This window comes from Xyrauchen texanus, chromosome 30 (assembly GCF_025860055.1).
Source record: "Xyrauchen texanus isolate HMW12.3.18 chromosome 30, RBS_HiC_50CHRs, whole genome shotgun sequence".
In the NCBI taxonomy this organism is placed as follows: Eukaryota; Metazoa; Chordata; class Actinopteri; order Cypriniformes; family Catostomidae; genus Xyrauchen; species Xyrauchen texanus.
The window spans coordinates 25,112,006-25,139,694 of NC_068305.1; the positions used below are offsets into that span (position 1 = coordinate 25,112,006).

The following is a 27,689-nucleotide window of genomic DNA, read 5'->3' on the forward strand; positions in this document are numbered from 1 at the left end:
AATGTATATATAAGAGGTATGAGAAGTTATATTTAGGGATCACACTTCAAATTAAATCAAAATTGAAAAGTGCCAAAAACAAAAAACATCCAGTGAGGGGCACGTCTGCGGACAGAAATGCCTTGTTGATGAGAGAGGTCAACAGAGAATGGCCAGACTGGTTCGAACTGACAAAGTCTACGTTAACTCCGATAACCGCTCTATACAATTGTGGCGAGAAGAATAGCATCTAAGAATGCTATTCTGAGATGAAGGTTGGTGCTGTTTTGGCAGCACAAGGGGGGCCTACACAATATTAGGCAGGTGGTTTTAATGTTGTGGCTGATTTGGTGTATATATGTATATACACAACGGTTATCAAATGTGTTATTTAATAGTTGCTGAAATAATTTACTCGATCGCTTCTCCCTCCGTGCTCTGTCGCAGAACAGATGCCAATAGGAAAGCTTGACGGCATTAGCAACAGTAACTAAGGGGAGCAAGGCATCTTCAATCTCTCTCTCTCAACCTTGCTTGCATGAGATAGAGAGCAAAGGTTATGAGAAATGCAAAAATACAGCAGAAGTATAAAGACAATACAAGATATAAGACTAATACGATGATTGTAATATAATATTTTTTTGGAATGCACCTTCCCTGCCATGTGGTGGAATTTTGCATAACAGCTACAGAAATAGTTCAGTTTATGTTCACATCAACCATCAGAATGGGGAAAAGATTGAAATCCGTGATTTGGACTGTGGCATGATTATTGATACCAGACGAGCTAGTTTGTGTGTTTCTGTAACTGCTGATCTCCTGGAATTTTCATGCAATTTTAAGAATGGTGCTAAAAAAAAAAAATATCCAGTGAGCTGCAGTTCTGTGAACGGAAGCGCCTTGTTGATGAGAGAGGTCAACAGAGAATGGCCAGACTGGTTTGAGCTGACAGGAAGGCTACAGTAACTCATATAACCCCTCCGTACAATAATGAACATAATTGCATCTCAGAATGCACAACATGTCGAACCTTGAGGCAGATAGGCTACAACAGCAGAAGAGCACGTCGAGTTGCACATCTGTCAGACAAGAACAGAAAACTTAGGCTGCAATGTGCACTGGCTCACCAAAACTGGACAGTTGATGACTTGAAAAACGTAGCCTGGTCTGATGAATCTTGATTTCTCCTGAGGTACACAGATGGTAGGGTCAGAATTTGGCACCAACAGCATGAATCCATGTACCCAATATGCTTGGTGTCAACAGTCCACTCTCTACTGAGCTTCATCATTGTGAGGCATTACACTTGCAGAGGTCATGACCCATCCCAAGGCCACAATAACTAGTGATTTTTCAGTTGTCGACTGGTTTTCTTCAATCTGCATCCTATAAACCTGTGCATGTCACAGCCACGTTGGAAACAGGTGAGAGTCTTGATTCCTTTTGAACATCTTACTATCTGTTTTTGCAGGTTTTGGAGTAATTTTCTGTCTTTCAAGACTTAACTCGAGGAGGGACTGTCTCAATCGGATAAAAAAAGACTCTGCTAAATGACTAAGAAATACATTGCAGGGAAAATTGCTTAATGTGATTACAGTGTAATTACATGTGAAATATTAGGGAGTTTTAAAAACAATAATCATTCAAGTCCATTTATCATTCATTATCTAGTGTTTTTTAATTGCAACAATTAAAAAAAAAAAAGTCCTCACATAGCCATGTCCTTAGAAATATGCATAAAAATACCTGCATGACATTGCACCCAAAATCAATGCATGTTTTCTTTCTCTGTGTCTTTCTTTACAATCCAACATACCACTCTTCCTGTTTGCAACTAACTATACATTTAGCTGTACTTTTTATCATTTTATATAAGAGACTAGTATTTCTTTAATAAGTGGTACATATTAAAAGTTTGAGACCAATTTTGAAAATGTTTCAATATTACATTTTTCTAATTTATAAAAAAAATTCCATTACAAATTATAACAGCTTTACAGTATGAATGAAAATTTGAATTTAAATGTTGACATGGATTTCAGAATTTCCGTGTATATGGTATGCTCCCCATTTTGCATTAGTCACAGGATGCACATGAGTATGTATAGACTCTACAGGATTTTAGAACACCTGATGATCCATGTTATCCAGCATGATGTCATAATTTTCCATAGAGCCTCTTATATGCTTCAGTGGAAGCAAGTAAATCAGACATTTAGTAAAAAGTTAACACTGTCAATTAACATTGTAACAAATATCATTAAATTAAAGACCTTGAAATGTGCAGTATCTTTAATAGTTCTCAATCATTTTACATCATAATATTTCTCTTTTTTCATTATTCTAAAAGTTATAATTCCCAGGTGTGAATTCGATTTTGAATTCCATATTTTCAATGTGGTCTCAGACTTTGTGTATTTGAAATGGCATTTCTTGTAGACATTGTTTAAAAAATGCAGAGAAAGCATTTTGAGAGGAATAAGACACACCGGCTGCTACTTTACATCAGATGATCAACCATTTGTTGAGACTTCCTCAGGATATTTAATGTTGATAAATACATGCAGTCAAGAAAACTAATATGGAACAAGTCATATCACCTGGAAGTAGAAAGTATTTTTAGTCTGATTATTTAGTCTGTTTTCCTGTATAAGCCCATTTTGACAACATTGTAATTTAAGCATGGTAGAGTCTGATTCCTGGAGTTTAAATCCATTTAAAGTCTGTTGGAGCTTAAATCCATCAAAGAACCATCAGCAGCTGTTTCTGAGAAAGCAGCACTCGTGGAACCGCTGACACTCTCCCCTCATTTCTTTAATGGCCATATCCCCCACACCCTACATACCCCCCCACACACACACACACACACACACACACACTCCTCCTCACTATTAAATATCTCTCTCTCCCTCTGACTATCTGCCACACACGTGCACACACACACACACATACACTTCCTAGCAATCAGAGGCTGAGAATAGGAAGAAGGGAGAGGAAGCGTCCGTGCATTCACAGTCTGGGAACAAGGGGTGAAGGTGGGAGACAGAAAAAAGTGGAAACTGGAATTTGCAGAGGAAAAAACAACAGGCTTCCAAAAATACCTCTGACCCATCCCAAAGCAGATAAACAGAAATATTATTCCTTTGTTTCTCCGGCCATCATCATTTTCTTTTGCCCCTTCCTTGTTGGCCAGGAAGCTCAATGGTAACTGCTCATTAGGAGCCTCGTCAACCTCCTGTTTAATGACGGTTACATTCTGAAACTTCACAACAGTTACGGTTCCTGCACCCATGGCCATTTTTATTGCAGACCTTAAGTTTAAACCTTTTCTCTTCTTATCTGCTATGTGTATATATATATAATAGCTTTCTACTTTATATACGGTGACCACAAAACGTTTTGGAAACTTAAGCTACATTTTAAATGGATTAATGTCTTGGCATTGCAAAACAAAATATAAAAATAAATTGGCATTTATTTGACACACTTTCTAAGCAAAACATTTAGCAAAAAGACGTTTTTTTGGTTTTAAATTTTAAAACAATAGATATTTAATAAAAAAATTAAGACAAAACATTTGATATCTTCTGGTTCTAAGACATTGTAAAAGCACGTTAGTTAATGTGATGAGTGAAATCTGTGGTTACTCTGCTAGAACACCTGTGAGAACACCTGTGAGGGGAACTGACTTCATACATCCACTAAAAAGCACCTTGAGGTGGTTAAATGTAATTGTAAAAATGGCAAAGACAAATAATGTTAGTTCTGAGCAAATGTTTAGAATGAAATGTGTTTGCAGATGCCACTACTTGGTTTTATTTATTTATCCAGTCATTCATTTTACAATTAAATTTGTATTTTTAAATGTGACTTAAGTGTCCAAATACTTTTTTTGGGCCACTGTATCACTGCAAGACAGTTGAGTTTCATGCTATTCATTTTTGACAACATTAAGATGATAGATCCCTGCCTGATGTATTTTAAACTCATACATACTTCTCAAATGAATTGCATTGTCCTTTGGTATTTGTCAGACTTCCTTACCTGATATTGATGAAGTCATAATGTAGTTTTTGTTGGAAGTATACTCTCTCCGAGAAGCCAGCCCAGTTGCATCAGCAAATTGGCAAGCCATGTCAGATGAACTACACCCTTTACCCAACACTTTACAACTGTGACAGAACCCTTGCTTTGAGTAACTGTGTGTCAACACTTTAAGGTCACTTCCTCTGACCCGAGCTTCCTAAGTGATTCAATTTTCTCCTCAATAGTCTGGTTCTTAGCATTCTCTAAGAGACACCGTCATTGGACTGGACCCATAATTGTGATAACTCGATTTTTCTAAGGGTTAAAATTCAATTTACATGTATATGAAAAATGTTAACATATGACACTGGGTCACACATGATGAGGTTTGCAGAACTATTTTGGAAATATGTCAAACAGGATGTGCTAAATGGTATCATTGGACTGCATCAACTCTATCAAATATTCATAAATGTCAAACAAAATAAACATCTTTAGAGATCCTCCAAATAGTTGCCCCATATTTTAGAAAATATGCACTACTCAAATAATCTGGAAACACAGGATTTGTATCTACTAGGACACACCAAGGTAGTTCTGAAATAAGGATGCATGTGTTGACAAAAATAACTTAATTTACAGAGTCCTTGAATAACAGATGACCCCATGACCCAAAGCATTACAGATGTGGACCCTGGTGGTAATTAGGTAAGTGACTAACAATATCTCTGGAGATAACCCTTGGGGACTCTGAAAGTATCTTATTGCGGCTTTCTTATATGTTTTCCATTATTTCATTTGGCCAGACCCTAGAGTTGTGTCCATGAGGTAGAGAGGTGGCAGCTGGACGTATATCTTTAGGCACCATGCAGGATGGAACCAAAGGTAATTGAAAAATTGATTAAAGAAAGGTTGGCTTTATTAAACAGTAAAGCCTGTTCACTCACTGAATCACACTAATGCCGTTTCAAACCCATTTCATTTTCTTTCTTTCGTGGAACACGAGGATACATTTTCAAGAATATGGAATAGGGACTGAGGATGTTAGTCCCAAACATTCTGCCTATAATCTCCTTCTAAGTACTTTTTGACAGAATTTAAATCTATTCCTTTAACTAACAGGCTGGGGCAGCGCCAGAGAGTTTTGGTTGCTGGTGCCATGGGGTGCCAGATCATTGACTGTGGAGTTGAGCTACAATCACTAAATATGCTAAATTAAACTAGGCATGAACACACAATTTTAATATCTGTTCATGTGCAGTGACTAGAAATCACTATGCCACTACCTGTCTGTCAGTATAACAGCCAAATGCATTTCCAGAGGAAGAGTTCATAGTGTACCATTATTTTCTAGTGGTGTCCAGGTACAGGCCCCCCACAAAAGTTTTTGGTATTTTTAGTGACTTCATGCACTGTTAATGCTCAATATTCAGGGACTAAAAATGGTGTAAGAGACAAAAACGAAAACATTAAACTAAAATAATTTTTTGCAGAACGTAACTGAAAATGGGAACAATGAGATTTTTAATTGTTCCGGAGCAAAAACATTATTTTTAAATGCTGGTAACCAACTATTTTGTTCTGATAAACTTTTCATGAAACCAAAGGCCAAAGGGTTGATTAATTACTACATATTCATGCACGGCTAATCGAGATACACTAACAACATTATTAAAGGTAAAAAGTACAAATTTCTCAGTTGTTTCCAAGTCTTCACTGAATTATTGTTAGATATGGTTCATTAATGCTCTGATTTGATGCTGCCAGGTTTTTACTGAGAAGCAGATCTGCAATTAAAATTATACTTAACTGTTAATTAACATTACAATTGTTATGATTACTATAATGATAAATCCACCACACATGAAAAAATGTATTACTTATTTTCACTTATTTTGCGAGATCTGGCAACACTGTAATTGGTAATTCACCCACCCATTAGCGCAAAGTATTATAAAGATAAAACGATATTACCCGTTCTTTTATTTGTTCTAAACGCTAATCATTTGCAAAGGAGGCTGCGGAACTTCTGAACCGAAATGAAAAACAGTTTTAGTTTTTTGTGCAGCTATATCCTGGACTTCCTGGACTGGCATACGCCAGGTGGTTAAAGTGGGCAGCAACATCTCCTCATCGCTGACCTTCAACACTGGAGCCCCGCAGGGCTGTGTTTTCAGCCCACTCCTGTATTCCCTGTACACACATTACTGTGTGGCAACACACAGCTCCAATGCCATCATTAAGTTTGTTGATGATACAACGGTAGTAGGTCTGATCACTGACCATGATGAAACACCCTACAGAGAGGAGGTGCACACTCTGACACACAGGTGTCAGGAGCACAACCTCTCCCTCAGCATCAGTAAGACCAAGGAGCTTGTGGTGGACTTCAGGAGATAAGACAGAGAACACAGCCCCATCACCATCAATGGAGCACCGGTGGAGAGTCAGCAGCTTCAAGATCCTCAGTGTCCACATCATGAGGAACTCACATGGTCTGTCCACACTGAGGCCATTGTGAAGAAGGCTCACCAGTGCCTCTTCTACCTGAAACAGCTGAGGAAGTTTGGAATGAACCACCTCATCCTCACACGGTTCTACACCAGCACTATAGAGAGCATACTGACTGGCTGCATTACCGCATGGTACTCAACTGCAAAGCTGTGCAAAGGGTGGGGCGAACTGTCAGACACATCATCGGAGGTGAGCTTCCCTCCCTCCAGGATATCTATACCAGGCAGTGTTTGAAAAAAGCTTAGAGGATCACCTGAGCCATGTGCTGCTCTCACTGCACCATCAGGCAGGTGGCATCGCACCATCAGGACCCGCACCAACTAACTTCATGACAGCTTCTTCCCCCAAGCAATCTCTTGATCGATCATAATCAATATACATCAGCACTGCACTTTATTAGCCACAGACTGTACTCAGATTTTATACTTCGTAATAACACTGGCAACTGACTATCAACCGACAGCCTGAATGTCAACACAACACTTCATGGGGGGTGCAGTGTATTTTTATTGTATACAGTCTTCTTATTTTGTGTATACTGTATATTGTATATATTTGTATTTTGTTTATTTTTGTATACTGTCTTCTATTTTGTGTATACCTTGTATTTTATTTTATTAGGTGTATATTGTGTTGTGTAACAGATGTGTAAACTGTGTTATGTGTAAATCAGATGTTTATTGTAATTGTCATACTGCTATGTTGCTTGGAACCGCACCCAAGACTTTCAGCCACTGTTGCACTTGTGTATATGGTTGAGTGACAGTAAAGAGATTTGATTTGATTGATTGAAATGACAACACTTTGCACACAACCTGCATTTTTGGACCCAAACTCAGACATCATTCATGAAAGTTATAATTATAGTTATCGCCAAGTGATTATGTATTAGTAAAAACTGTATGTCTTATAAGTATGCATTCATAAACTTGCTCCACCTATAAACCAAACACACCATAAATTTTCAGTAGCAAATGACAGCTTAGATTCTAACATTTCGCTGATTGCCCTGTTTCGATTACTCTCTGTAAACTCCATTAGTTAATAGCTACAGTAGTCTATTAACTTTAAATGTCTCTCATGTTTTCATTCAAAGGCTTACTTTTAACATTTGTTTTCCTAAAATTGCTTTATTTTAAAGCAGCAGTTTTGCAAAGCAAAAGTGTATTTATTAGTTCTTTTCTCTTGTCTGCTAAAGTGGGAATTTTATGTAGGACTCTATAGCATACTGTGTGTTATTCAACATAAACAAAACCCTTTGTGCTTCAGGTGGATAATACTGATGTAGGATGTGTAGGGGAGTCGGGGTCTATGAGTTCAAGATCAAAAAGAGTATAGATTATGAGACCAATATTGCACCGACAGTTTATTCTCTCTCTGTCTATTTTCTTCTCTCTCGTTTTCCTTTTTTGCAAGGTGGGTCAGCATGGTGCAATGGAGACAAGTGGGATTATCTTGGGCTACAGACGTTAATCCCATTGTGGCAAAGGCTTTGCAGAAACTATGCCCCCATGTGTTGCCTTTGGCCATGTACCCAAGTTGCCATGTATCTAACCAGTCAGATTTGTTTTACATTGCCACCACTTACATATGTGCCAGTGACAAGAAAGCAAAGGTGAGTCGTAACATCCCTGGTTGAATGCGGCTTTCCTAGTGAGTGAGGTGTTACAAACGTGTGGTTGTCAAAAAAATTTCCTAAGCAAAGATGTGGATGATAAAATATAATTAACCCTTTACATGGCTGCAGTTGGTTCCTCTAATCTATTTTTCTGTATCTCAACTACATATCTTCTGGTAATTGAGTGAGGAAGTGGAACTAGTCTTTTGCTCCCAATAGCACCACACTATATGGATGCATCACGTACAGCTGCAGCTCTGGAGGTGAGAGAAAGGGTACATGAAATTAATTTTAATTGAACCCTATCGTTAGCCTATAAATATTTGTCCATGGTTACTCATGTCAGGAGTGTACCTTTTGAAACCTACATTTCAGTTATGAAGATATCAGATGGGGTTTAAAAATATATATTAAATGGAAGTGGTTTTTGTTTTTCATTAAAACATTTTTTTAACACTAACACCCTCATGCTAGTGCTAAATAAAATGGCTGTTTTTACATCTGTGACATTTTGTAAGTCTCTATTGTTTGATATTTTTAACAAAAGGACATTTGAAACACATATAATTGATTTTTGCCACATGCTGATTAGCACATAAATTAGTTTACTCTTCCCTCCTCTCCTTAGAAAACGAAGAAACACTTCCAATGGAAGTAAATGGGGCCAATTTTTAAAAAGGTTTTAAAAGGCAGAAATGTGAAGCTGATCTATTACTGTTCAAGGTGGATGAACTTAGTATGCGATTTTATAATGCTAAAATCATGTTTACATGCATATTGTTTACGTCTTGTGGATTTATTTTTTTTAAACAGTGAGTAGAAGCCTTTATGGATTGGCCCTATTCACTTCCATTGTAAGTGCCACACTGTGACCCAGATTTTTCCGTGTTTTAAAGAGGGGCAAGTCTAAGTGAATAGTGTCGTAATTAACATTATGCCACAAATGCTGTCAATTGATTTTAACTTGTAATGAACATTCCTTTAACAGCACTTGGAGGGTTTATATGGGAAGGTCATTTTATGATGGATTGTGACATCACGAAACACACACATGAATCGTGGTTTCAACAGAACAACTGACAGTTCATGTTAATAGGATTCTTGTGAGGGACAAGAGGAGTGCTGGAACAATACTGTTGTATAAACACAATGTGGGTGAGAATGGTTAAAATTTTCCAAAACAGGTTCAAAGTAATAGACAACTCATCTTGATGGGGTGAAACTTTAATGGCTTGCCAACATCAAGATGTATGCGGCCTGTCTGATAGATATCAGATCGTTATGCTTGAGTGAGGTTGTTTATAATAACATAGCTCTTTGTCTTATCTTAGTTTTCCCCTATTTGTTTAGCAATGTTCATGATATTCACACAATACAAAGAAATAATATTGTATATTCATAACAACATGTGAGCTACTGCACAGACCAATGGATGAAAAAGGCATTAATTTGGGTTACATGAGTTATGTATATTTTAGGTTGAGTTTGGTTTAAAACACCATTTACAACCATAAGCACGATTTTACAGTGCAGTCCTACTTTAGTCAATTTTAATTGACTGTCTTTGCTAAAACAAATAGACTTCAGAGCTATAATCAGTGAAACAGGTGGCTTATATTGCTGCTATACAGCACCTCAGCACAGCAGTACAGATGAACAGGATATTGATTGGCCGAGACAGATTGTGGCTCAGAGATCAAATGTAGCATTGCAGAGTGTGAAACTGCCATGTTTTAATAGGGGTATAATGCAAGTGGACCAGGGCCATCTGCCTCCACTTCTGTAGTGCTGGCAATAAAAATAAAGTGTTCATAAGTGTCCGGCTGAAGAAGCAGCTTTATTTTTTAAGTTTTAGATTTACAGTAATGATGCTGATCACTTCTACATGTGTCAATAAGAAGCAGTGGTTTAAGTGGTTTGTTGACAGGAAAATAACTGTTATTTGTTTATTCTTTGACATCTGACATGGCATGGGAGATTGCTCTTAAAGTATAAAAAAAGTGCATTGTAATATGTATATATACAGTGTGTGTGTGAATATATATATATATATATATATATATATATATATATATATATAGTGTGTGTATATATATATATATATATATATATATGTATATATATATATATATATATATATATATATATTGTATGTAGAGTGTATCAAACTTCACCTTCTCAGGTTTATGTTAAGTATTTTACCAAAAGATGAACACCACACACACACATGCCTTTGGGATGCTGCATAATTTAAATTGAATTCACCAAGAGTATTTGTGTATTGGGTCCAAATCAAGCTGTTCATACAGACAGATCTAGACAGATTCCACAGAACATAAGATCTCTACACACAGACAAAACAAGGAGACATATATTGCACCCGACAACTATGGAGTGGAGGGATGTGGTGTAGACACAGAAGGAAAAACATTTTCAGATCCACTCTTCACCTCAATTCAAGGGGAATCGTAGAACTGCAGAAAATCTTCTTGGTACTTTACTTTGTTCAAATACAGAGTTGCTGTTTCTGTAATGGATCTGTGAGGAATAAATAAGTTGAGTTTTGTGGTTTTATCAAATGGCCAACTATAAAGCAATGCAAACAATTTTACTTGGGAGGTTTCATTATTTTTACCAACAAAATAGTTTTCATTATTTTTACGTAATAAAGTGTTATTTGTGAAGTATTGGTCCCTTTTAAGGATTTTAATTTTATGTTTATGAAAATAATTTGTCTAAGGACAATCTTGCAAAACATGCACATTTTTAGTAGCCTAGTCATGTGTTTGTCTTTTATCTCTCATCTGCAGTGAAAAGGGAGAAGGAAAGGTGATGTTCCATGTTTAGCCCTATACAGCTGCATCAATGCATTAAAGAAACCTCTATAAAGGCTTACGTTATTTGCTTGCCTCATGACATTATCTATTTGCTTTATTTGAGACATATGGCAATAGAGGAGATAAGACAGACAATATTCTCGACGGAGGCAGTAATCAAGCTAGACACCAGCTTTCTTCACAATCTCCAGGGTGCAAATAATACGATAACATCAGACTGTAAACCTTGTTTAACAATTTATTGGCAATGCTATTCAACCTGTTGCAAAACAAATAAGAGTTTATATACCATGTGTTGTTGAGGACTAATGCACCGATCTGTCCTCTGAAACTGGTTATTTGTTTTGGTGTGCAATGTAGGCATCGCATATCGTATTCTTTTTCACTGTTTGGAGTGAAGAAAGTGTTTGTTTGGAGCGTTTGCTGCTGCTGTCTTGCTGGACTCAAGACACAGGGCAGCTGTAAATTTCTGGTGACCTAAAAGTCCCATTAAAAAATATCTCAGTAAATTACGCATTTATTAACACTTATTACATTAAAACTAGTAATGATGCCCAGTGTAACGAAGTACATTTTTTTCATCAGAAATTTACTTATTTCTGGCTTTACTTAAAAGTTTATTTTTTCCCAAAAAGTAATACATTTAACAGAGTTTATGTAGTGTGTTACTACCTACTTGTGGTTATTGTGTTATAAATGGTGCTTTTAATAATTCATTCAGTAAATACAAAAAAGCAATAAAAAACATTCGCTCACTTTCTCTCCCTCTCCACACAAAAAAAAACCACATTTTCTTTCATTTTGTTGTTTCATTTGTTCTAGCCATCATCAGCATGGCAGGTGTGTAAATATAACTCACAAAATGTATTCAGTGCACACTGAAAGGTCTCAGCAGACCAGATAAATGTTCAATAAAACAAAACGTAGCAATTAAACATGAAAAGTGGAGTGAAATTATGAGAAAAAAAAATTGTTTTGTAAAAATACAAAAGGAAATATGTAGGCTGATTTTAGTTTTGTTCATTATTGTTATATAAGCTTTACTCATAACTGTTTACTTTTGCTACATTTATGCCTCTATCATTTCCAGAACACACAATTGGAAGAACACTGAAATCAGTTTGGCAGCACATCTGGCTGCATTATTGATCAAAGAAATAAAAAGCACTTAAGATTAGAAATAGTGGTGCACTGATCAGGAAATCTGAGGCCGATACGATCACCGATTTTTTTTAACCTAAGATTGGCCGATAGGCTACTGTTTTGTTTTTTTTTTACAGTGCCATTAGCCTCACTTTTGCAAGTTATATTCTGCAGTTATGTTTATGCCTCACACAGTAAAATTACTTTCATTATGAATTGCTAACATTTATTTGTATTGAAAACAGTTATGAATAGTTCTGTTATCAATATCAAAAGGTAATTATGACTTAGCCTACTGGCAACCAGTAAAAACCATGAGGGCATCACACACAGCAGAGATACATTTAAAAATAAGAAAGCTGACTGTTACAAGCTCAAAAACTGCTCCTGTGCCAAATCATTAGTATTTATGATTTGTTTACAGCCTTTGCCGTATTGTTGCAATATAAATCACTAATTATTAAGCATATGCGTGAAGACGTGGTGCCGATATTTAAGGTTAAACAGTTATATCTGTCATTAGTGGCATTGTGACCAATATCAGTCTGATTTAAACTGGGATCCTCGATTAAATTGGGAATAGTGCTGAGCTGAGTGACTGATGAGATATTGAGAGCTGGCTTGTTTGATTGACACCTAGAGTGCTGATGTTGAATGGGGTGAAGCTAGTAGTGCTCATGATCGCTCAAACAGTCTCTATAACTCCACACACCATCTGATTGTCACGCCTCGCGTTACATCAGGTATACTACTCCGATTTGTATTCACATGTTTATTTGTTGATTAATTAGTTTTTATACCGGTTTGCAGCCTCTTTATCGTCTCTGTGCAGAGAATCAGAATAACTACCGTAATGACTCTAAAAAATTGGCAATATTCATACTCATGTTATTCTTACATATGTTTTAAAACGAACCAGAATATGCAAATTGCAGCATGTCTGACGGTTTAAATTCGTGAATGCTTAGAGTTGCCACCAACTCACCCTTCAATGGCCTCACTGAATGCTTCAAGGCTGAGAAAGCGCTCATTCACTAGAGTAGAAAAAAGATCGGCCCTGAATGTAGACATCGTCGCGCGCGTGCGTGTGTTAATTTACCAACATAAGGATTTAGATAAAAGTTATTGTATAACAGCTTTTAATAAAAATGGGATCTGGAAATAATTTATGAAAATGTATGTCTGGCTAGGAGAGCAAACATTACCGTAAAATAACAAAAAGTGCAATTTCACTTCTGAAGCAACTACGCATCCAGAAACTATTCAGCTGCTGAGCTGATTTACCCTCACTCAGCTTTACACAGATTTAGACCTCAAGGGCATAAACTATACTTCTGGTTGTATGGCCCATGTTTGAATCAAAGATAGGCTCTATTTATAGTTGTGCAGTTTTATATATTGCATTAACATTTTGAACTGCTGTATATATGCAACTTGCTTTAAGACACCATATAGAATAGAGTTTTTGAGCTTATGTTATTCAAAAGGTCCGCTTGGTTCATCCCTAAATTTATCCAGATAGAGAAACTATAGGCTAATGCCTTGTCGAAAAGAGCTCAAATGTCACCGCTAACCACAAAGCAATTAAACCCTCTTTCATGCACTTTCGCCACCTGTGCATGTATCAGGCATCGGCTTCCAGTAGCTCATGTGGCTCGTTCTGCACTGGCAAATGAAAACACGAGTTGTATAATAATTATTGAAAATTCCACATTAATTCCATATTGCACGAGCACAGTGTAACAGCAGATGATATTAAACATCATGCGATGTAACAGTCCAATGGCAGAACCGATCAAAAATCAAAACGCCAGTAAACACTGGCAAAATATCCAAACCAAATTACCACTGGTAAGAGGAAGAGCCTTCGTTTTTTTTTTTTTTCATATGCTTTGCACAATCCTTTATAAATTATCACACAATTACGACCGAAATTATTTAATTATAATGTACAGTAAACATCGTGGCACTTGCATAAGGTAAATAGTAAAACTGACTGAATCCAGTGATATTTTATACTAACATTCGCATAGCTATTTCTTGTTAAGAGACGAGTTTTAGTGCGGTTGTCGGTTTAAATAAAACCCTCATTATCATACAGCTGAATTGGTGTCTTAACCCATCGCAGTCAGAGGCCCATATAAAAGCTAAGCTCCCAAAACGTGCTTCTAACGAGGGGCACACGACACAACAATAATGGCACGCTGTAGAATGAAAGGACAGCGCGTGTGACATATTTAACAAATTAAACGAGGAAATAGTATTAATTATCATATTGTTTAATTACAGCTAATTTAGACGAGTATTGGGGACTTCGAGAAAAAATAAAACGTTAAAAATATTGTGCATAAAAAGTGAGAACGAATTTATATTATTTCAATTATTTTTTATTAGCTAGGCTATTTCATATTGTAATTAAATTAAAGTGCTTTCAGGAAACACGTTATGCTTACATTTTGGGTCAGTTTAATGAAGCGCTTTCATCCTAGTTAGAAACACGAAGAGGTATTAAGTAAGAACTTTAGGTCATATGACCCCACGCTGACCGCACACGCGTTCAATGATGTAATATAATTACCCGCGCAATTGACTGGAACGGGGACAAACGAGAAGCAAAAGGCTGCACGTTGTATGAAGTTTCCTCTGTTTTAGATATAGTAAAATTGCATGGTGTGAAAAAATCTTTCATTGTGCCTGCTTTAAATATGTCAACAGATGCTGGGCTTGTTAATAATCACCAGCGCTAAATTGGTCATCATCAGCGTAGTGGTGGGTATTAAATGTGGATATCATTGTAGTCGAGTGAGGGGGCTGAGTATATACAGTGGGCGGCGTTTAATGATAGACAGTTAATATAATGAGCAGCAAGGACACAAAGCCAGTATAAATACTGTGGGACGCAAGAAACAAGTCTTCATTCACGAATTACAAGAGAGGCGCGAGGAAACCCAACAGCACAATGCTGTTGCACAAAGTTTAGAACCAAAATAAGACATTGCCATAGACACTAAACACACCGATGTGCTCACTGTGGAATACTAAACATGCTCCGTGGATATCATGAGACGAAGAGGAATAAGACTGGATACTGATTTTTCAGCTTAACCACCACCTTTTGGATAACCTGGAAATTTGAGGTGCTTCTGCACTTTGTGTTGACGGGCAGTGCGGACGCGCGTCGGGATATACCTTTTTAACTCTTCAGCATTTGTTTTTATTGCAACCTTTGCATTGGAATAGGCTCTTTTTCGGAATATAATCGGGGGTGACTCGGCTGCCCAGGAGAATCGAAAAGCATGGCAGCTTGGCTCACCTTTCTCATCGCATTTTTCACGACCGTTTTGACGCAGGTAAACATCCATAGTCGGTCCTGTAGAAAGTCATCAGGGCACGTTCTTCTCAATTGTTACTGAAGTAATTAGGATCATGTCGAGAGCACTTTCATAGTTTAGCCAGTATTTGCAATGTAATGTTGTAATGCGTGTCACTTTTCCCTTCAGATATTTGGATCTGGTGTTTTCGAACTCGACCTCAAAGAATTCAAAAATTTCAAAGGGTTGCTTGCGAATGGCAATTCATGCAAGCCTGACTGCAGGACTTTCTTCCGAGTTTGCCTTAAAAACTACCAGGTGGTCGTATCTCCAGATGACTGTATCTTTGGAAGTGAAATCACGCCAGTGCTGGGGACAAACTCGTTCAGTATATTTGGAAGTGGCTCATTCAGCACACCAATTCGACTGCCGTTCAACTTTGGATGGCCGGTAAGATCAAATAAAACACATTTTAGTAGTATGTTTGGAAACCGAACGCATTACGCAATGTTGATTAGTTTTCTAATATTTTATTTGGGATAGCAACAGTTTATGCAGGCAGTGTCAACATGTGTAGAGTAACACATTTGACCCACTTCACATTGTTAACCAAGTGAGCAAGCACTATTATGAACCTGTTTGGACTGTTATTGCTTTTTTTCTGCTACCTAGGTTGTACACTTTTAGCATGCAATTATTTGTAATTCTATACATTCGTTTATAGTTTATTTAACAGTTGGCCTTAGATTGTATAATTGCTATTATATATGCACATCTAAATTTCTCTTTCCCATTAGGGATCATTTTCATTGATTATTGAGGCCTGGTACTCACCTTACGCGGATTCACCTGCAGGTAAGCGGTTCGATTTTAGCCACTAGAGGGTGACACTACGATATTGTATACATCATACTACATTTCCATCTTCTCTTCTTTTTTTATTTTTTTTTATTTTTTTGTAGAACTGTTTTATATGCATTTCTGCCTTTACAGCTTTTTAAATAAATCATGCCACGCAACTACCAACCCAAATAAAACCTATTCATTTGAAAAATGACAAACCATAATGCATTTTCCTTTTGCTTCAAACACCTTTTGCATTCTCATGCTCCAACACAATTGAACTTCCTTTGGTTTATTTTTGGTGTGGGAAAGCGCTGTGGGCTTTGGTGAGAACTCAATGCTTGCCAAAACCATCCGACTGCATTTTCCTGTATTTTACACCTTTGTCTGTCCCACCCTTTAGAATGGGATAATACCATGGGAATATTTGGCTTAACTAAAAGGAAGGGGGCATTTCAACCAAGATTTTACTCTGTGTCAGTTTCCCAGAAGTTAAAGTTGGTTTATATATTGCTTTTGAAGATATGATAGACTGAAAATCCAGTTTCATCACTAGCTATACCTATTTTATTAACGCTTAAGAACTGAGAAGCATCTACAACAAGAATACAAAATAACTAATATTTCTATAATGACCTAATCACAATCTCCTGTTTCTTCAGACACAAACAACCCCGACTTGCAGATAAGCTTTTTTGCCACCCAAAGAAAGTTGGAAGTAGGGGCTGAATGGTCTCAGGATGTTCAAAGCGGGAAGCAGACGGAGCTAAGGTATTCTTACCGGTTCATCTGCAATGAAAATTACTACGGCGACAGTTGTTCCAAAAAATGCTCACCCAGGGATGACCGTTTTGGCCACTACACCTGCAACCCAGATGGGCAGTTATCCTGTCTCCCTGGCTGGAAGGGGGAGTACTGCGAAGAACGTAAGCAATCAGACATCACAATCCATTGGACTCTTGAAGACTGAGGGTTTTGCATTGCCGCAAGCCTGTCTCTTGTTCATCCCACTAGTATACTTTGGGAAATAATCAATTTTGTTTCTACTTAATCGAACGTAGCTGTTTAAAGCATCTCTGAGAGATGTAGAAATTTTGTGATGCAGTCAGTGAACCTTAAGTTGTGCTATTGATGGTAATGACAAAAAGTAAATAAAAACTGTGAGCTGAGATGTTGTGCAGTGGTTACAGGTCATGGGTTATAGATAAATGAAAAATGATGCTTGTCGACTGTATGACCGTAACATATTAATTTAAATCATGTTTGTAGTATTTTCTGCTTGTTTTGTTTTACTGTTTCAGTTCTTTGAGAATTCACGCTGTTGATCAGGGCGCTGGCACAGTTTGTGTGTGTATACTCTTAAGCACGCGTGTTTGGTAATTTAATCCCACACGAGTGTCACGGCAAGCACGCGTCAGTTAATCGTGCCATTATCCACCACGCGCCATGAAATTGTAGTCCCTATTGTTGCGCTCCAGTGTAGCAGCTGCAAATATGGTTCGCACAGACTACAAACAACAATGGGGGCAGCTGTCCGTTATTGGGATAGAGCATCTGCTGTGGTCTAACCAGCAGTTCAATGCTGGTTATGTACCCGCTCAAAATCAAAGACATACACTCATCTCAACACAAGCACCAGTAAATTAACCCGTTTGAATTGCAGTGTCCTCACTGGACATGTTATGTTCAATTGCTTGTGATGAAAGAGCATTATTTGGTTAAGGACAATACACTGTTGAAAACTGGATATAAGCAGTTCACAAGAGTTTAAGCAGCAAACCAAACCCTTAAATGGATGCTTGTTTAGTCAAGCTTGCAAAATTACCTCAAATCTCTTAAATAGATACCTATTTCTATTATTCCAGTTCCTACCATTTCTGTTATTCACTTGGCTAAAACAAAGCTTTATGCACATAAGTGGATCACACTTCATTTATCTTTTATGCTCACTACTCACATTTTTCAATGATCAATGTGACCAGTAAAGAAACACAACTTTGATCTACACTAAGCCAATCCATTTACCTTCACCAACACAAGTTTTCTATTTCTCATGCAGCGATCTGCCTGGAAGGGTGCAGTGAGGCAAATGGCAATTGCTCCAAGCCTGGCGAGTGTGTGTAAGTATACAAGCTGGGAAAATCAATGTATGAAGTGTGGAACAGTACAATATCCCCATTACACTCAGACAACAGCCATTCCTCTTTGACTACCAATCTACATGAGCTCAGATCAGCTCATATTCCTCATGATCTGTGCTTCTGCACACACACACACACTATATAGTTATATGAATTTGCCCTGGTGTAATTTGACCCATTTAGAGGATTAACACTGAAACGCAACAAGCCAGTTTGTTATACAGCTTTTCTAATTGAACCAGTTTTTAGAAACCACAGTTGACCATAAATGTCTAGTTTATTGTGTGGGGGTTAAAAAATATGTTTGTCCTCCATAATGGATTATTATATTTAAAGTGTTACTGATATAGGGTTGGCATATTTGTGTATTGCAGGTGCAGGGAAGGCTGGCAGGGTAAACTTTGCACAGAATGTAAAAAATACCCCGCCTGTAAACATGGCACATGTCAACAGCCATGGCAGTGCCACTGTAAAGAGGGCTGGGGTGGACTGTTCTGTGACCAAGGTAATAATTGGCGATCTTAAACCGATGACTGAATGTCTTACTCTTTATTGAATTTAGTGCAATAGAACTCAAAGTATTAATAGGGTATTGCAACCGATTGTTTGTCATTGCTAGTCTAACATTAACATGGAAAAACATACATGAAATAGAGTGATGATGAAGTTAAAATCTGACATGACTTGTTCACCCAGTAATCTTTTGGTTTCCTTTCTAACAGATTTGAATTTTTGCACTCACCACAAACCATGCGTGAACGGAGCCACATGTATGAACACCGGTCAGGGTAGTTACACATGTACCTGTCGGCCAGGTTACACTGGGGTCAACTGCGAGTTTGAGGTGCGAGAGTGTGACAGCAGTCCATGCAAGAATGGAGGTCTTTGCACAGTGAGTCATGCTTATGTTTTACATGTATTAAAAATATAATAATATAGCAATACATCAGGAAAAGTACCTGCTAAAAAATCTTCATCCCACTGTCCACTAAAGAATGCTGACTGAAATATCCATTTGGAAGTATGAACACCCTAAAATAAAAATTGTCATCCAGTGCATTTACATGCATGTTCTTACATCGATTATGCTTAATAAACCGGCAATGTGTGTGGTCATATAAATGCATTAAACGGCTTTACTTTATCGGTACAATGTCATAAACGGCATAAGAATAAACTTATCGACACAGGACATTTTTTTGCATGTAAACACCTTAACCGGCGCTCTTACCAGCTTATCCAATGTATGCAAGTTTTGTGCACATGCCTCTTCATGTTTTTACATCAAAAGTAGAGAATAACATGATTATTTCAAATCTCATGTTAACAGTTTTCTTGCTTTGTTAGATCTTTTTTAATAGGCTAATTTTGGTGAGTAATCAGCGTATTGGTGTGGTTGTAAACAGGCTCATTTACTGACTTTCTTCCATGGAAAACAAAACAATTCAAAACAGTCTCCATCCCAATTTACTTTTTTGAATGGAAGAAAAAAAAAACAGCAGCGTTAACATTCTTAAAAATGTATCCTCGTGTTAAGTGTTAGTCACAAAGTTTAGTGTGGCAGGGCAGAGGGTGGGGCCGGGTTGTGATCCTACACACCCGGTCCCGTTAGGCTAATTAAGCCTCCGTGAGGGATAAAGGTCAACTGCAGAGGATCGTGCGGGAGAGAGAGATAGTTTACGGACATGACAATTGTTATTTTTAGGCGAACTAACCCATATAATTTAACTTCACTTGGATAAAGTTGGTTAAATGCTGTTGTACTGTAATAATGCACATGAATTTGAAGCACAAAGTTACCCCTTCACAATAGACATGATTATGTCTGTTTATAGTATTTTATATGAGTTGAAATCTCTAATACAGGGCTCCAGTCAGCAACTGAAATGGTCGCAAAAACAACCAAAAATAATTGAATGCGACAATTTAAAATCTAGTTGCCATTAGCGATGGGTTGTGTGCATTCATATGCGGTTTCGTCAGATATCATCTTGGGAGTTCTTCAGTACACCTTTAGAGCGTGCACCAGTAACTACGTTTCCATCCAAGAGTTTTTGCAAAAGGTTTTAGTGCATCAATTTAAAACTAATAGAAATGCAAATTATCGCTTAAATTGTAAAAAAAGTGTTGACATAATATTTTTCTGTTTAACTCAAGCACGTAAACTCTACGTCGATACTTCAAATGTCGCGAAAAACTGGTTTGGACACACTTTGTCAAGAAAATTGGCATTAACGCAAATATGTCACATGACAGAATTTACTCCAATCGTTAGCCTGTGTTAATCATGACAACAAGTTATACATCCTTGAAAGCCAATTTATTGTACGTGATTATGGATTGATCTTAATGGCATGGCACATCCGATGCTGCAAACATGACACTTCCAGGGGTGCCAACACATATCTCTTATCATGCACATCGACAAGTGCACAGAGAACAAATGAATGGCCACTATTTGTGATTAATTTGATCGTGGTAGCCATCCGTTTATTTAAGTTTCTTTTCCACACCATTTAAAATTATAGACGGCAGTCATGGAAAAAAATACTTTGTGCACAAAGATGTATTATTTTAAAAATAATACACAATACTAGGAGAAAATACCAGTGTGCTTTATTGGAACACTAACATATAGTCCAATTCTAATAAATTATTGTCTAGCTTTTTTAAAAATGCCAGCAAAATTACCTGGATAAATTATCCTGCCAAATGAATAAAGCATTAAATACAATAATTACCAAACTAAAATATTTTTAGACCTATATATGCCTTTTCTCTACATAAATTTAAATTAGCCTTACCCTGTTCCGTAGATGAAATATGTCGGCTGAATGACATTCTCAGAATGTTCTACACATTTTTTCTTTTTTTTTCAAGACTATAAATTATCAGAACTATTTGTCCAGTGCTGAGTTTACTTTCAGAAAACAAGCTTTAGAACATTTAAAATGTTTTAAATCTAACCCTCTTTACCTCAGATTGCATTTGCTGAGCTTCTTCATAAAATGTAAACGTAAAAATTAGTTGGCTGTTAAAAGTTGCTGGACATATGTGGAACAATATGTAAAACCTGATATTACACCTCATACATTTTTATTTAATAGCTGTGCACACAGCATATACACATCAATGGATGGTCCTTGTACTAAGATTGAAAGTTTCCCCCACTACTTGGTTTCCTCCACTTTTGATTGCATATATTTGTGAAATTAAAATGACTGTAAGCTGTCTAATCTCAATTAATTGTCTCAATACTCTTCCCATTTTACGAAAACTTTGGAGGAAAAAACATTACGGACATCTGGGTACACAATAAGCGATAAAAACACATTTCTCTATGGAAACGACTTACGGGCAGATTTCTATTGCGATAAACCAAAACATATGCGATTGTAATTTTAGGCGTGGCGTCATCACGCACACGATTTGTATCGATAAAAGGCCATTTGAATGGAAACAGAATACAGCAAATAAAAAAAAATTAAGTAAAAATGTACACATTTTCACTGTCAATGAAAGATGGCATAAAAAGTGGATGGAAACTAGGCAAGTTGTGTCTTGCGTGCTTCTCACCCATTCGGCTTCTGAAGTGCACTGCATCGCATGCAAAAACATACCCAGCGCGAGAGAGTCGTGAACAAATGACTCTTTTGAACCAGACTTTTTCATTAATCACCCGAGCTCAGGTTAGTTTGAATCAGATTCACTTTCTCGGCGAATCATCCATAAGTTTGCTCACAACTGGGAGCATATACATTTCAAAATAAGAGTCCATGTGTATTTTGGGCTTCTTTATAATAAGTCCTGTATTGTGTACCACTTTTTTTTTTTTATTGTCATTGGAGTAGCACAATAAACTGCATCTGGGATTTCATTCAATTTGCACTTTTGTAGTCTCTGTGTCTGGGCCATCTGGTAACAGTAAAGAAAGACGAAGGCAATATTGTAAAACAATTTAAATTTTATATATACATATTTATATATGAGATCAAGCTTTTGATGCTTAGGACAATTGTGGGACTTGTACACCACTATTACACAAGGTGCAAACATATTAATTGATGCTCAAGAAGACAACACACTACTATATGCATACTATATTTTATGTAAATATCTGTAATGTAGATTCTGAAGAGCAGTATTTAATAAAAAAATGTTATCTCTTATATTTGTATAAATTATGAAAGGGGTGTAATAATTTATGAGAAATTAAGAGGGAATGTAATATTATTTTCTTAACTATATATACACAGTTTATTAAACCTTCAATTAATTATCAGCTGTCTTCGGATTTCTATCTTGTTTCTGAACCGCAATCTAAATTGAGCAATTCTGTGAATTGGTGACTAAAAACAGTCATTTGGCTCCTTTAATCTTTCAGTTTAGGAGGCAATGGCTCCTAAGTAATCTATTATTATTTTTTGTATGGAGCCCTGTATATGATAACTCAACAGTCCTCTGTTAAATGTGATTATGGTAGAAGGCCTCTGTTATCGGTTCAACTTAGAATAAGCACTAAGCAACACAATTAAATTAGTAGTGGGTGTAAAACCCCCAGACTTAATCATTAAAAAAACAATGGACCTTTACATCCTTTGCAAAGCCTAATTTTTAACATCCAGCATCCTTTGATTTGTAAGGTTTGCAAACAACATTGAACAATGCATAATGCACAATAGGTCCAGAAACATATTTTTAAATGTGTCTGCTTACTTTTTCACCCAATAGGATCTTGATAAAGGTTACATGTGCACCTGTCTGCGTGGTTTCGAGGGAACTCACTGTGAACACAGTCTACTCACCTGCACAGACTCCCCATGCTTTCACGATGGAACATGCCACGAGAAGGACAACGGGCGCAGCTATGCATGTGACTGCCCTAGAGGCTACACTGGTCTTAACTGTGAGAGAAGAGTGGACAAATGTACGACTCTTCCATGCGCCAATGGTATGCAATATATACAATATTCTCATAATTTCATCTGATGGTCTGGGATTTTGAAGTTCATTTACAGTATGTTATGTTCATGGGTGTGAATATGGATTTTGAGCTCCAAATCTAGATACAGTATGTATAATAAGACACCCGTGTCACCGATCTGTAGGTGGCTTGTGTGTGGTCCTGGGGGGCATTCGCATGTGCAGCTGTCGAGCGGGCTACACAGGCCAGCGCTGCGAGATCAACATCAACGACTGCGCAACCAACCCCTGCGCTAATGGCGGCACATGCTACGACCGCATCAACGACTACATCTGCTCCTGTGCTCCAGGCTACGAAGGCCGCAATTGCGACCGGCCTTCTAATGCTTGCTCATCCAGACCCTGCCTCAACGGGGGCTCTTGCGTTGGCATCCCCGGAAAACCGCCTGCCTGCTTCTGTCCCATTGGCTTTACTGGACCCCACTGTGAATTCCATGTCACCCCACCTGTGATTACAGGAGGAACTGAAGACCGCTTCCAGTGGGCTGCAATTTCTCTGGCTGTGGGTTTGGTGGCTCTCGTGGTCCTCCTCTGCATGGTGGTCATTGCCCTGCGGCACATTTACTGGCAGCAATCTGGAGAAAGGACTCGAGGCGAGGCAATGAACAATATGTCAGAATCACAAAGAGACAACTTGATCCCCACCTCCCAGCTTAAGAAAACTAATAAACAGGTCAGCTTAGAGGTGGACTGTGCACCTGAGAAATCAAATTACATACACAAAAACTGCCACTTGGACTACAATTCATCAAAAGAGTTCAAGGAAATCGTATCTCAAGAGGAAAAAAGTCTTAAATATGAAAAGTGTTTAGAAGACAAAATACAGTTGAGTAGAATGTACAGGTAAGAAATGGATTTCACTTCTATTTACGTCAGTTTGATTGATAGTGGTGTCTGGATAGTTTGAATTTATTATGTTATGCTGAGGTCATGGTCCATTAGCTTGGGTCCATTAAGATCCCAGTATTTTAACCTTTGCACCTAGCACTCTCTTGATGACAGTAATATGAATGTCAATACTAGCCAAGAGAAATAAAGCCTAAATATCTGCAACCACACATTTCCACACCATAACTGATTTAACACACGGACCCAAAGGCATTGACAGCAAGAATGATTTTTTACGATGTTAAAATATTTTTATTGATTTGGGCTGCACAACAACTTGCATCAGCCTTCGTAAACCGAGCAAAAGAATAAAACGCTATAAAAATTAGCCCCTTATACGCTTTCACCCCATCTCTGCACAATAAATAGCTGCCCCATGTGCTTTTACTTTGTGTTAACATGAAGCGTGATTTGTGTGTACAGGGAAAAGCCAGAGTGTAGGATATCAACGATATGTTCCCCAAGGGACTCCATGTACCAGTCTGTGTTTGTAATAGCAGAGGAGAGGAGTGAATGTGTCATAGCAACTGAGGTAAGGAGGATCATTTTATTTCTTCACATGTCTGCATGTTTCAAGCAAATTCTGCTGGCCATGTTCATTGTTTATCATTCTTTCATAGTCTGCTAACGAAGCCTACTGAACAGAGGCTGGCTTAATGAGAAAAAGTGATAAATGTGGCGTTTAGGCCATAAAGGCTATCGTTAAACTTGTGCTTAAGTGACATTTAAAATGTCATTTACATTGGAATAATAAACATTCTTACAATGCTACAATAGTTTGTGGCTATTGCATGCTGTAAAATTCACAAAAATGAAGGGTTCATTAGATTTGATTAAATTGTAATTTTGGTGAGGACAATAAATGACATGTTGGTGGATTCCTGCTGTTCTTCTTTGTACTTCATTCTTAATCTAAGCCTACTTTTCTTTTTTCTTTTTTTTTTTTTTTTGCTCTTTCCACAGGTATAAACTACATGCAGATGTATATTAAGGGAGGAGGCAAAAAAACACAATCAAAGCAAAAATCATTATCTGGATTGTTTACAAATAGACTTGGAGACTGGAGATTTATATCAATGTCCACTGCTGCACTGAGAAACTTGAGAAACTGGAGAGAGCAGAGTCCTGCTCACTGAATGCAATAGTTTAGTTTTATGTTTGAGTGTTTGTGTACAAACGTGTACAGTACAGATGATTTCTGAACTCTTCTGCTACGGTATGTTTTCCCCCGTGGGCTGAAATGAATAGGGACTTCTGCATTGCAAGAAAAAGTCAAAAATGTCAAAAGATCCTCCTTTCACAGTAATCATGGACCCATTGTCCACCAAGTTATCAATAGAAGGTGCCAGGGACTTCCAAACCTTCAACCAGCATTGCCAGCTATGCAAGAATAAGGAGGGGAGCACAAATCAGAGCTTACCCACTCAAATCATGTTACGAATGTCTAAGAAAAAACTGCTAACATCAATCACATTCAAAGGACTTTTGCTCTCGTCTCTACAATAAGATTGTAAAGCAGCTGAAAATTCACGAAAAAGCCTTAAAATAATTAAATAGTGCTCGTGCCCGTGGTCTTGGATTGTTTTTGAGACAAATGAAATGGAACATTTTATCAAAATGGACGAATGAGAAGAAAAATAACCAACAGAACTGTGCCAGCTTGATCCAAGAGGAAGTTCAATTGACTTATTTTATGCAACATTGCCCATGAGGACAAGAAAAGGACAAAAACTGATAAAACAAAGAGACTGCTCACCAGTGACTGCCTATAATTAGTTTTGAGAAAACAGAACCAATAATGTAATTTTTTAAAAAGTGATTATTTCCAGAGTTAATTTAATAATGACACATTGCTCTTTATATGTTTTATACTATTATTTTGTATATAATGCATATTTATAAGAAACCAAACATCTGAAGAATAAAAATTTAATTTTGTTGTTACTCAGAAGATATTCCATTAACATTTACACTTGTAAAAGTGGCTGGAGATGTTCTCATTTATTCAAACTGTTTACTTCTATTCCCTCTCATGTTTGGTAAAAATGTGGCATAACAAACATCTTCAACCAAGCAATTGCTTTTTTATATCTCCATGAACTATTTTCTCTCTATCCTGGAAAAAAAAAAAACTCACCACCCCCTCCTCCTACAGTAGTAAATTGGCTTGAAATTTAAATCCGTTGCCTTGGATACAGGCCCCTTGAGCTGGAAATTCTGAAACAAAGACAGACGAAGAGTGCAAACGGCCCCTCCTCAGAAAACTGAAACAGATGCCCCAGGGTGCAACCTTGCGCTGCCATAAAAACAGCAGCATATGCCACCCCTCTCACCAGGCTCATCATGGCACTGCTCGGCAGAGCACCCATACAGCAAACACACTCACACTTATCTACAGACACAAACGGGTTCTAGCTCCAAGGGTCTCATCCTCGTCTTTAGGGCTAAAGGAAACATCTCAACCACAACAAAAGAATTAGCACAAACTGAGCACATGGCCTTAGTGCACACAGATGGTTTCAGTGGTAGATCGCACTGGTATTATGCTCTCCAAACTTAGAGAGCAAATGTGAAAAAAGCAAAGCTCTTAATCAAAACTGATTCAATTAATCAAGGATTTTATTGGACTGCTAGAGAAATCTGGTGTATGTTCCCTAATGGGTTGTTCAGGATTGCCTACTGTAGGTCTTAGTGAGCAAGGGGCCATCTGTAAGCCTTGTTGGAGGGTGATTGGGAATTTGAGCAGGTGATATTGAGGAACACTGAGTGGTAAATTTGGGTTAGATGTTTAGACTCTACGTCAAACAAATGACAAGCTCTGAGATTCAGCCATTCTTCCCTTTCACTATTCTGGCCAAAGTCAACATTAAGAGACCCCATGCAAGGCACCAGAGATCCATGCAGGAGATGCATTCTTTAGTGACTGAAGTACTACAGCAGAAATAGTTTCCCAGGAGGTTCAAATCAAAAAGTAGCACGGGTTGTTTTCTCTCCATTCTTAACAGTTACAGTAATCAACAACAAACCTGTGCCATGCAAACACACTCTTATCATACACTCATTCTGTTAATCTGTATCATTGAAGTATCCTTGTTTCTGCATCTGTGCTTGGGTCAAAAGGATGTTTAGGAAGAAAAAACACATTTCGCAAAGTTACAAGAGAATTTCCGTCAGTGGCCCGGAGTGTTAAACACATGTTATCATAGCAATTAGTCTTCTGCTAGCAGCAACCTGTTACCCAAATCCAACCCGCTGCAACTGTGAGCGTGTGTGTGCGTGCTCTGATCTTTGGCCTCTGGGTCTAAATCGCATGGCCAGGCATTCTCATTGTGTTATAATCACTGCATCCTGTTTGTGACCCAGTGACATCATTTCCTGTTTCCTGTCTGATTAAAAAATGCAGAAC

The 27,689-nt window shown here is 37.6% G+C and overlaps 1 protein-coding gene across 1 annotated transcript; it reads left to right on the plus strand.

The window, feature by feature from the left end:
- Nucleotides 1-15,023: 15,023 nt before the first annotated feature.
- LOC127624071 (delta-like protein 4) lies at nucleotides 15,024-26,201 on the plus strand. The gene is made up of 11 exons (XM_052098705.1): nucleotides 15,024-15,467; nucleotides 15,618-15,878; nucleotides 16,226-16,283; nucleotides 16,934-17,197; nucleotides 18,331-18,391; nucleotides 18,787-18,917; nucleotides 19,135-19,304; nucleotides 23,144-23,363; nucleotides 23,521-24,238; nucleotides 24,707-24,815; nucleotides 25,247-26,201. The coding sequence occupies exons 1-11, from the start codon at nucleotides 15,414-15,416 to the stop codon at nucleotides 25,250-25,252; spliced, it is 2,052 nt and encodes a 683-aa protein (XP_051954665.1). The 5' UTR covers nucleotides 15,024-15,413; the 3' UTR covers nucleotides 25,253-26,201.
- Nucleotides 26,202-27,689: the final 1,488 nt, after the last annotated feature.

Excerpts from the sequence above, each read along its gene's own strand:
- LOC127624071 (XM_052098705.1), top strand. The coding sequence starts at position 15,414 with ATGGCAGCTTGGCTCACCTTTCTCATCGCATTTTTCACGACCGTTTTG. Across the intron at positions 19,305-23,143 it reads AGAATGGAGGTCTTTGCACA|GATCTTGATAAAGGTTACAT; the intron begins GTGAGTCATGCT and ends TTCACCCAATAG. Across the intron at positions 24,239-24,706 it reads CAGTTGAGTAGAATGTACAG|GGAAAAGCCAGAGTGTAGGA; the intron begins GTAAGAAATGGA and ends TTGTGTGTACAG.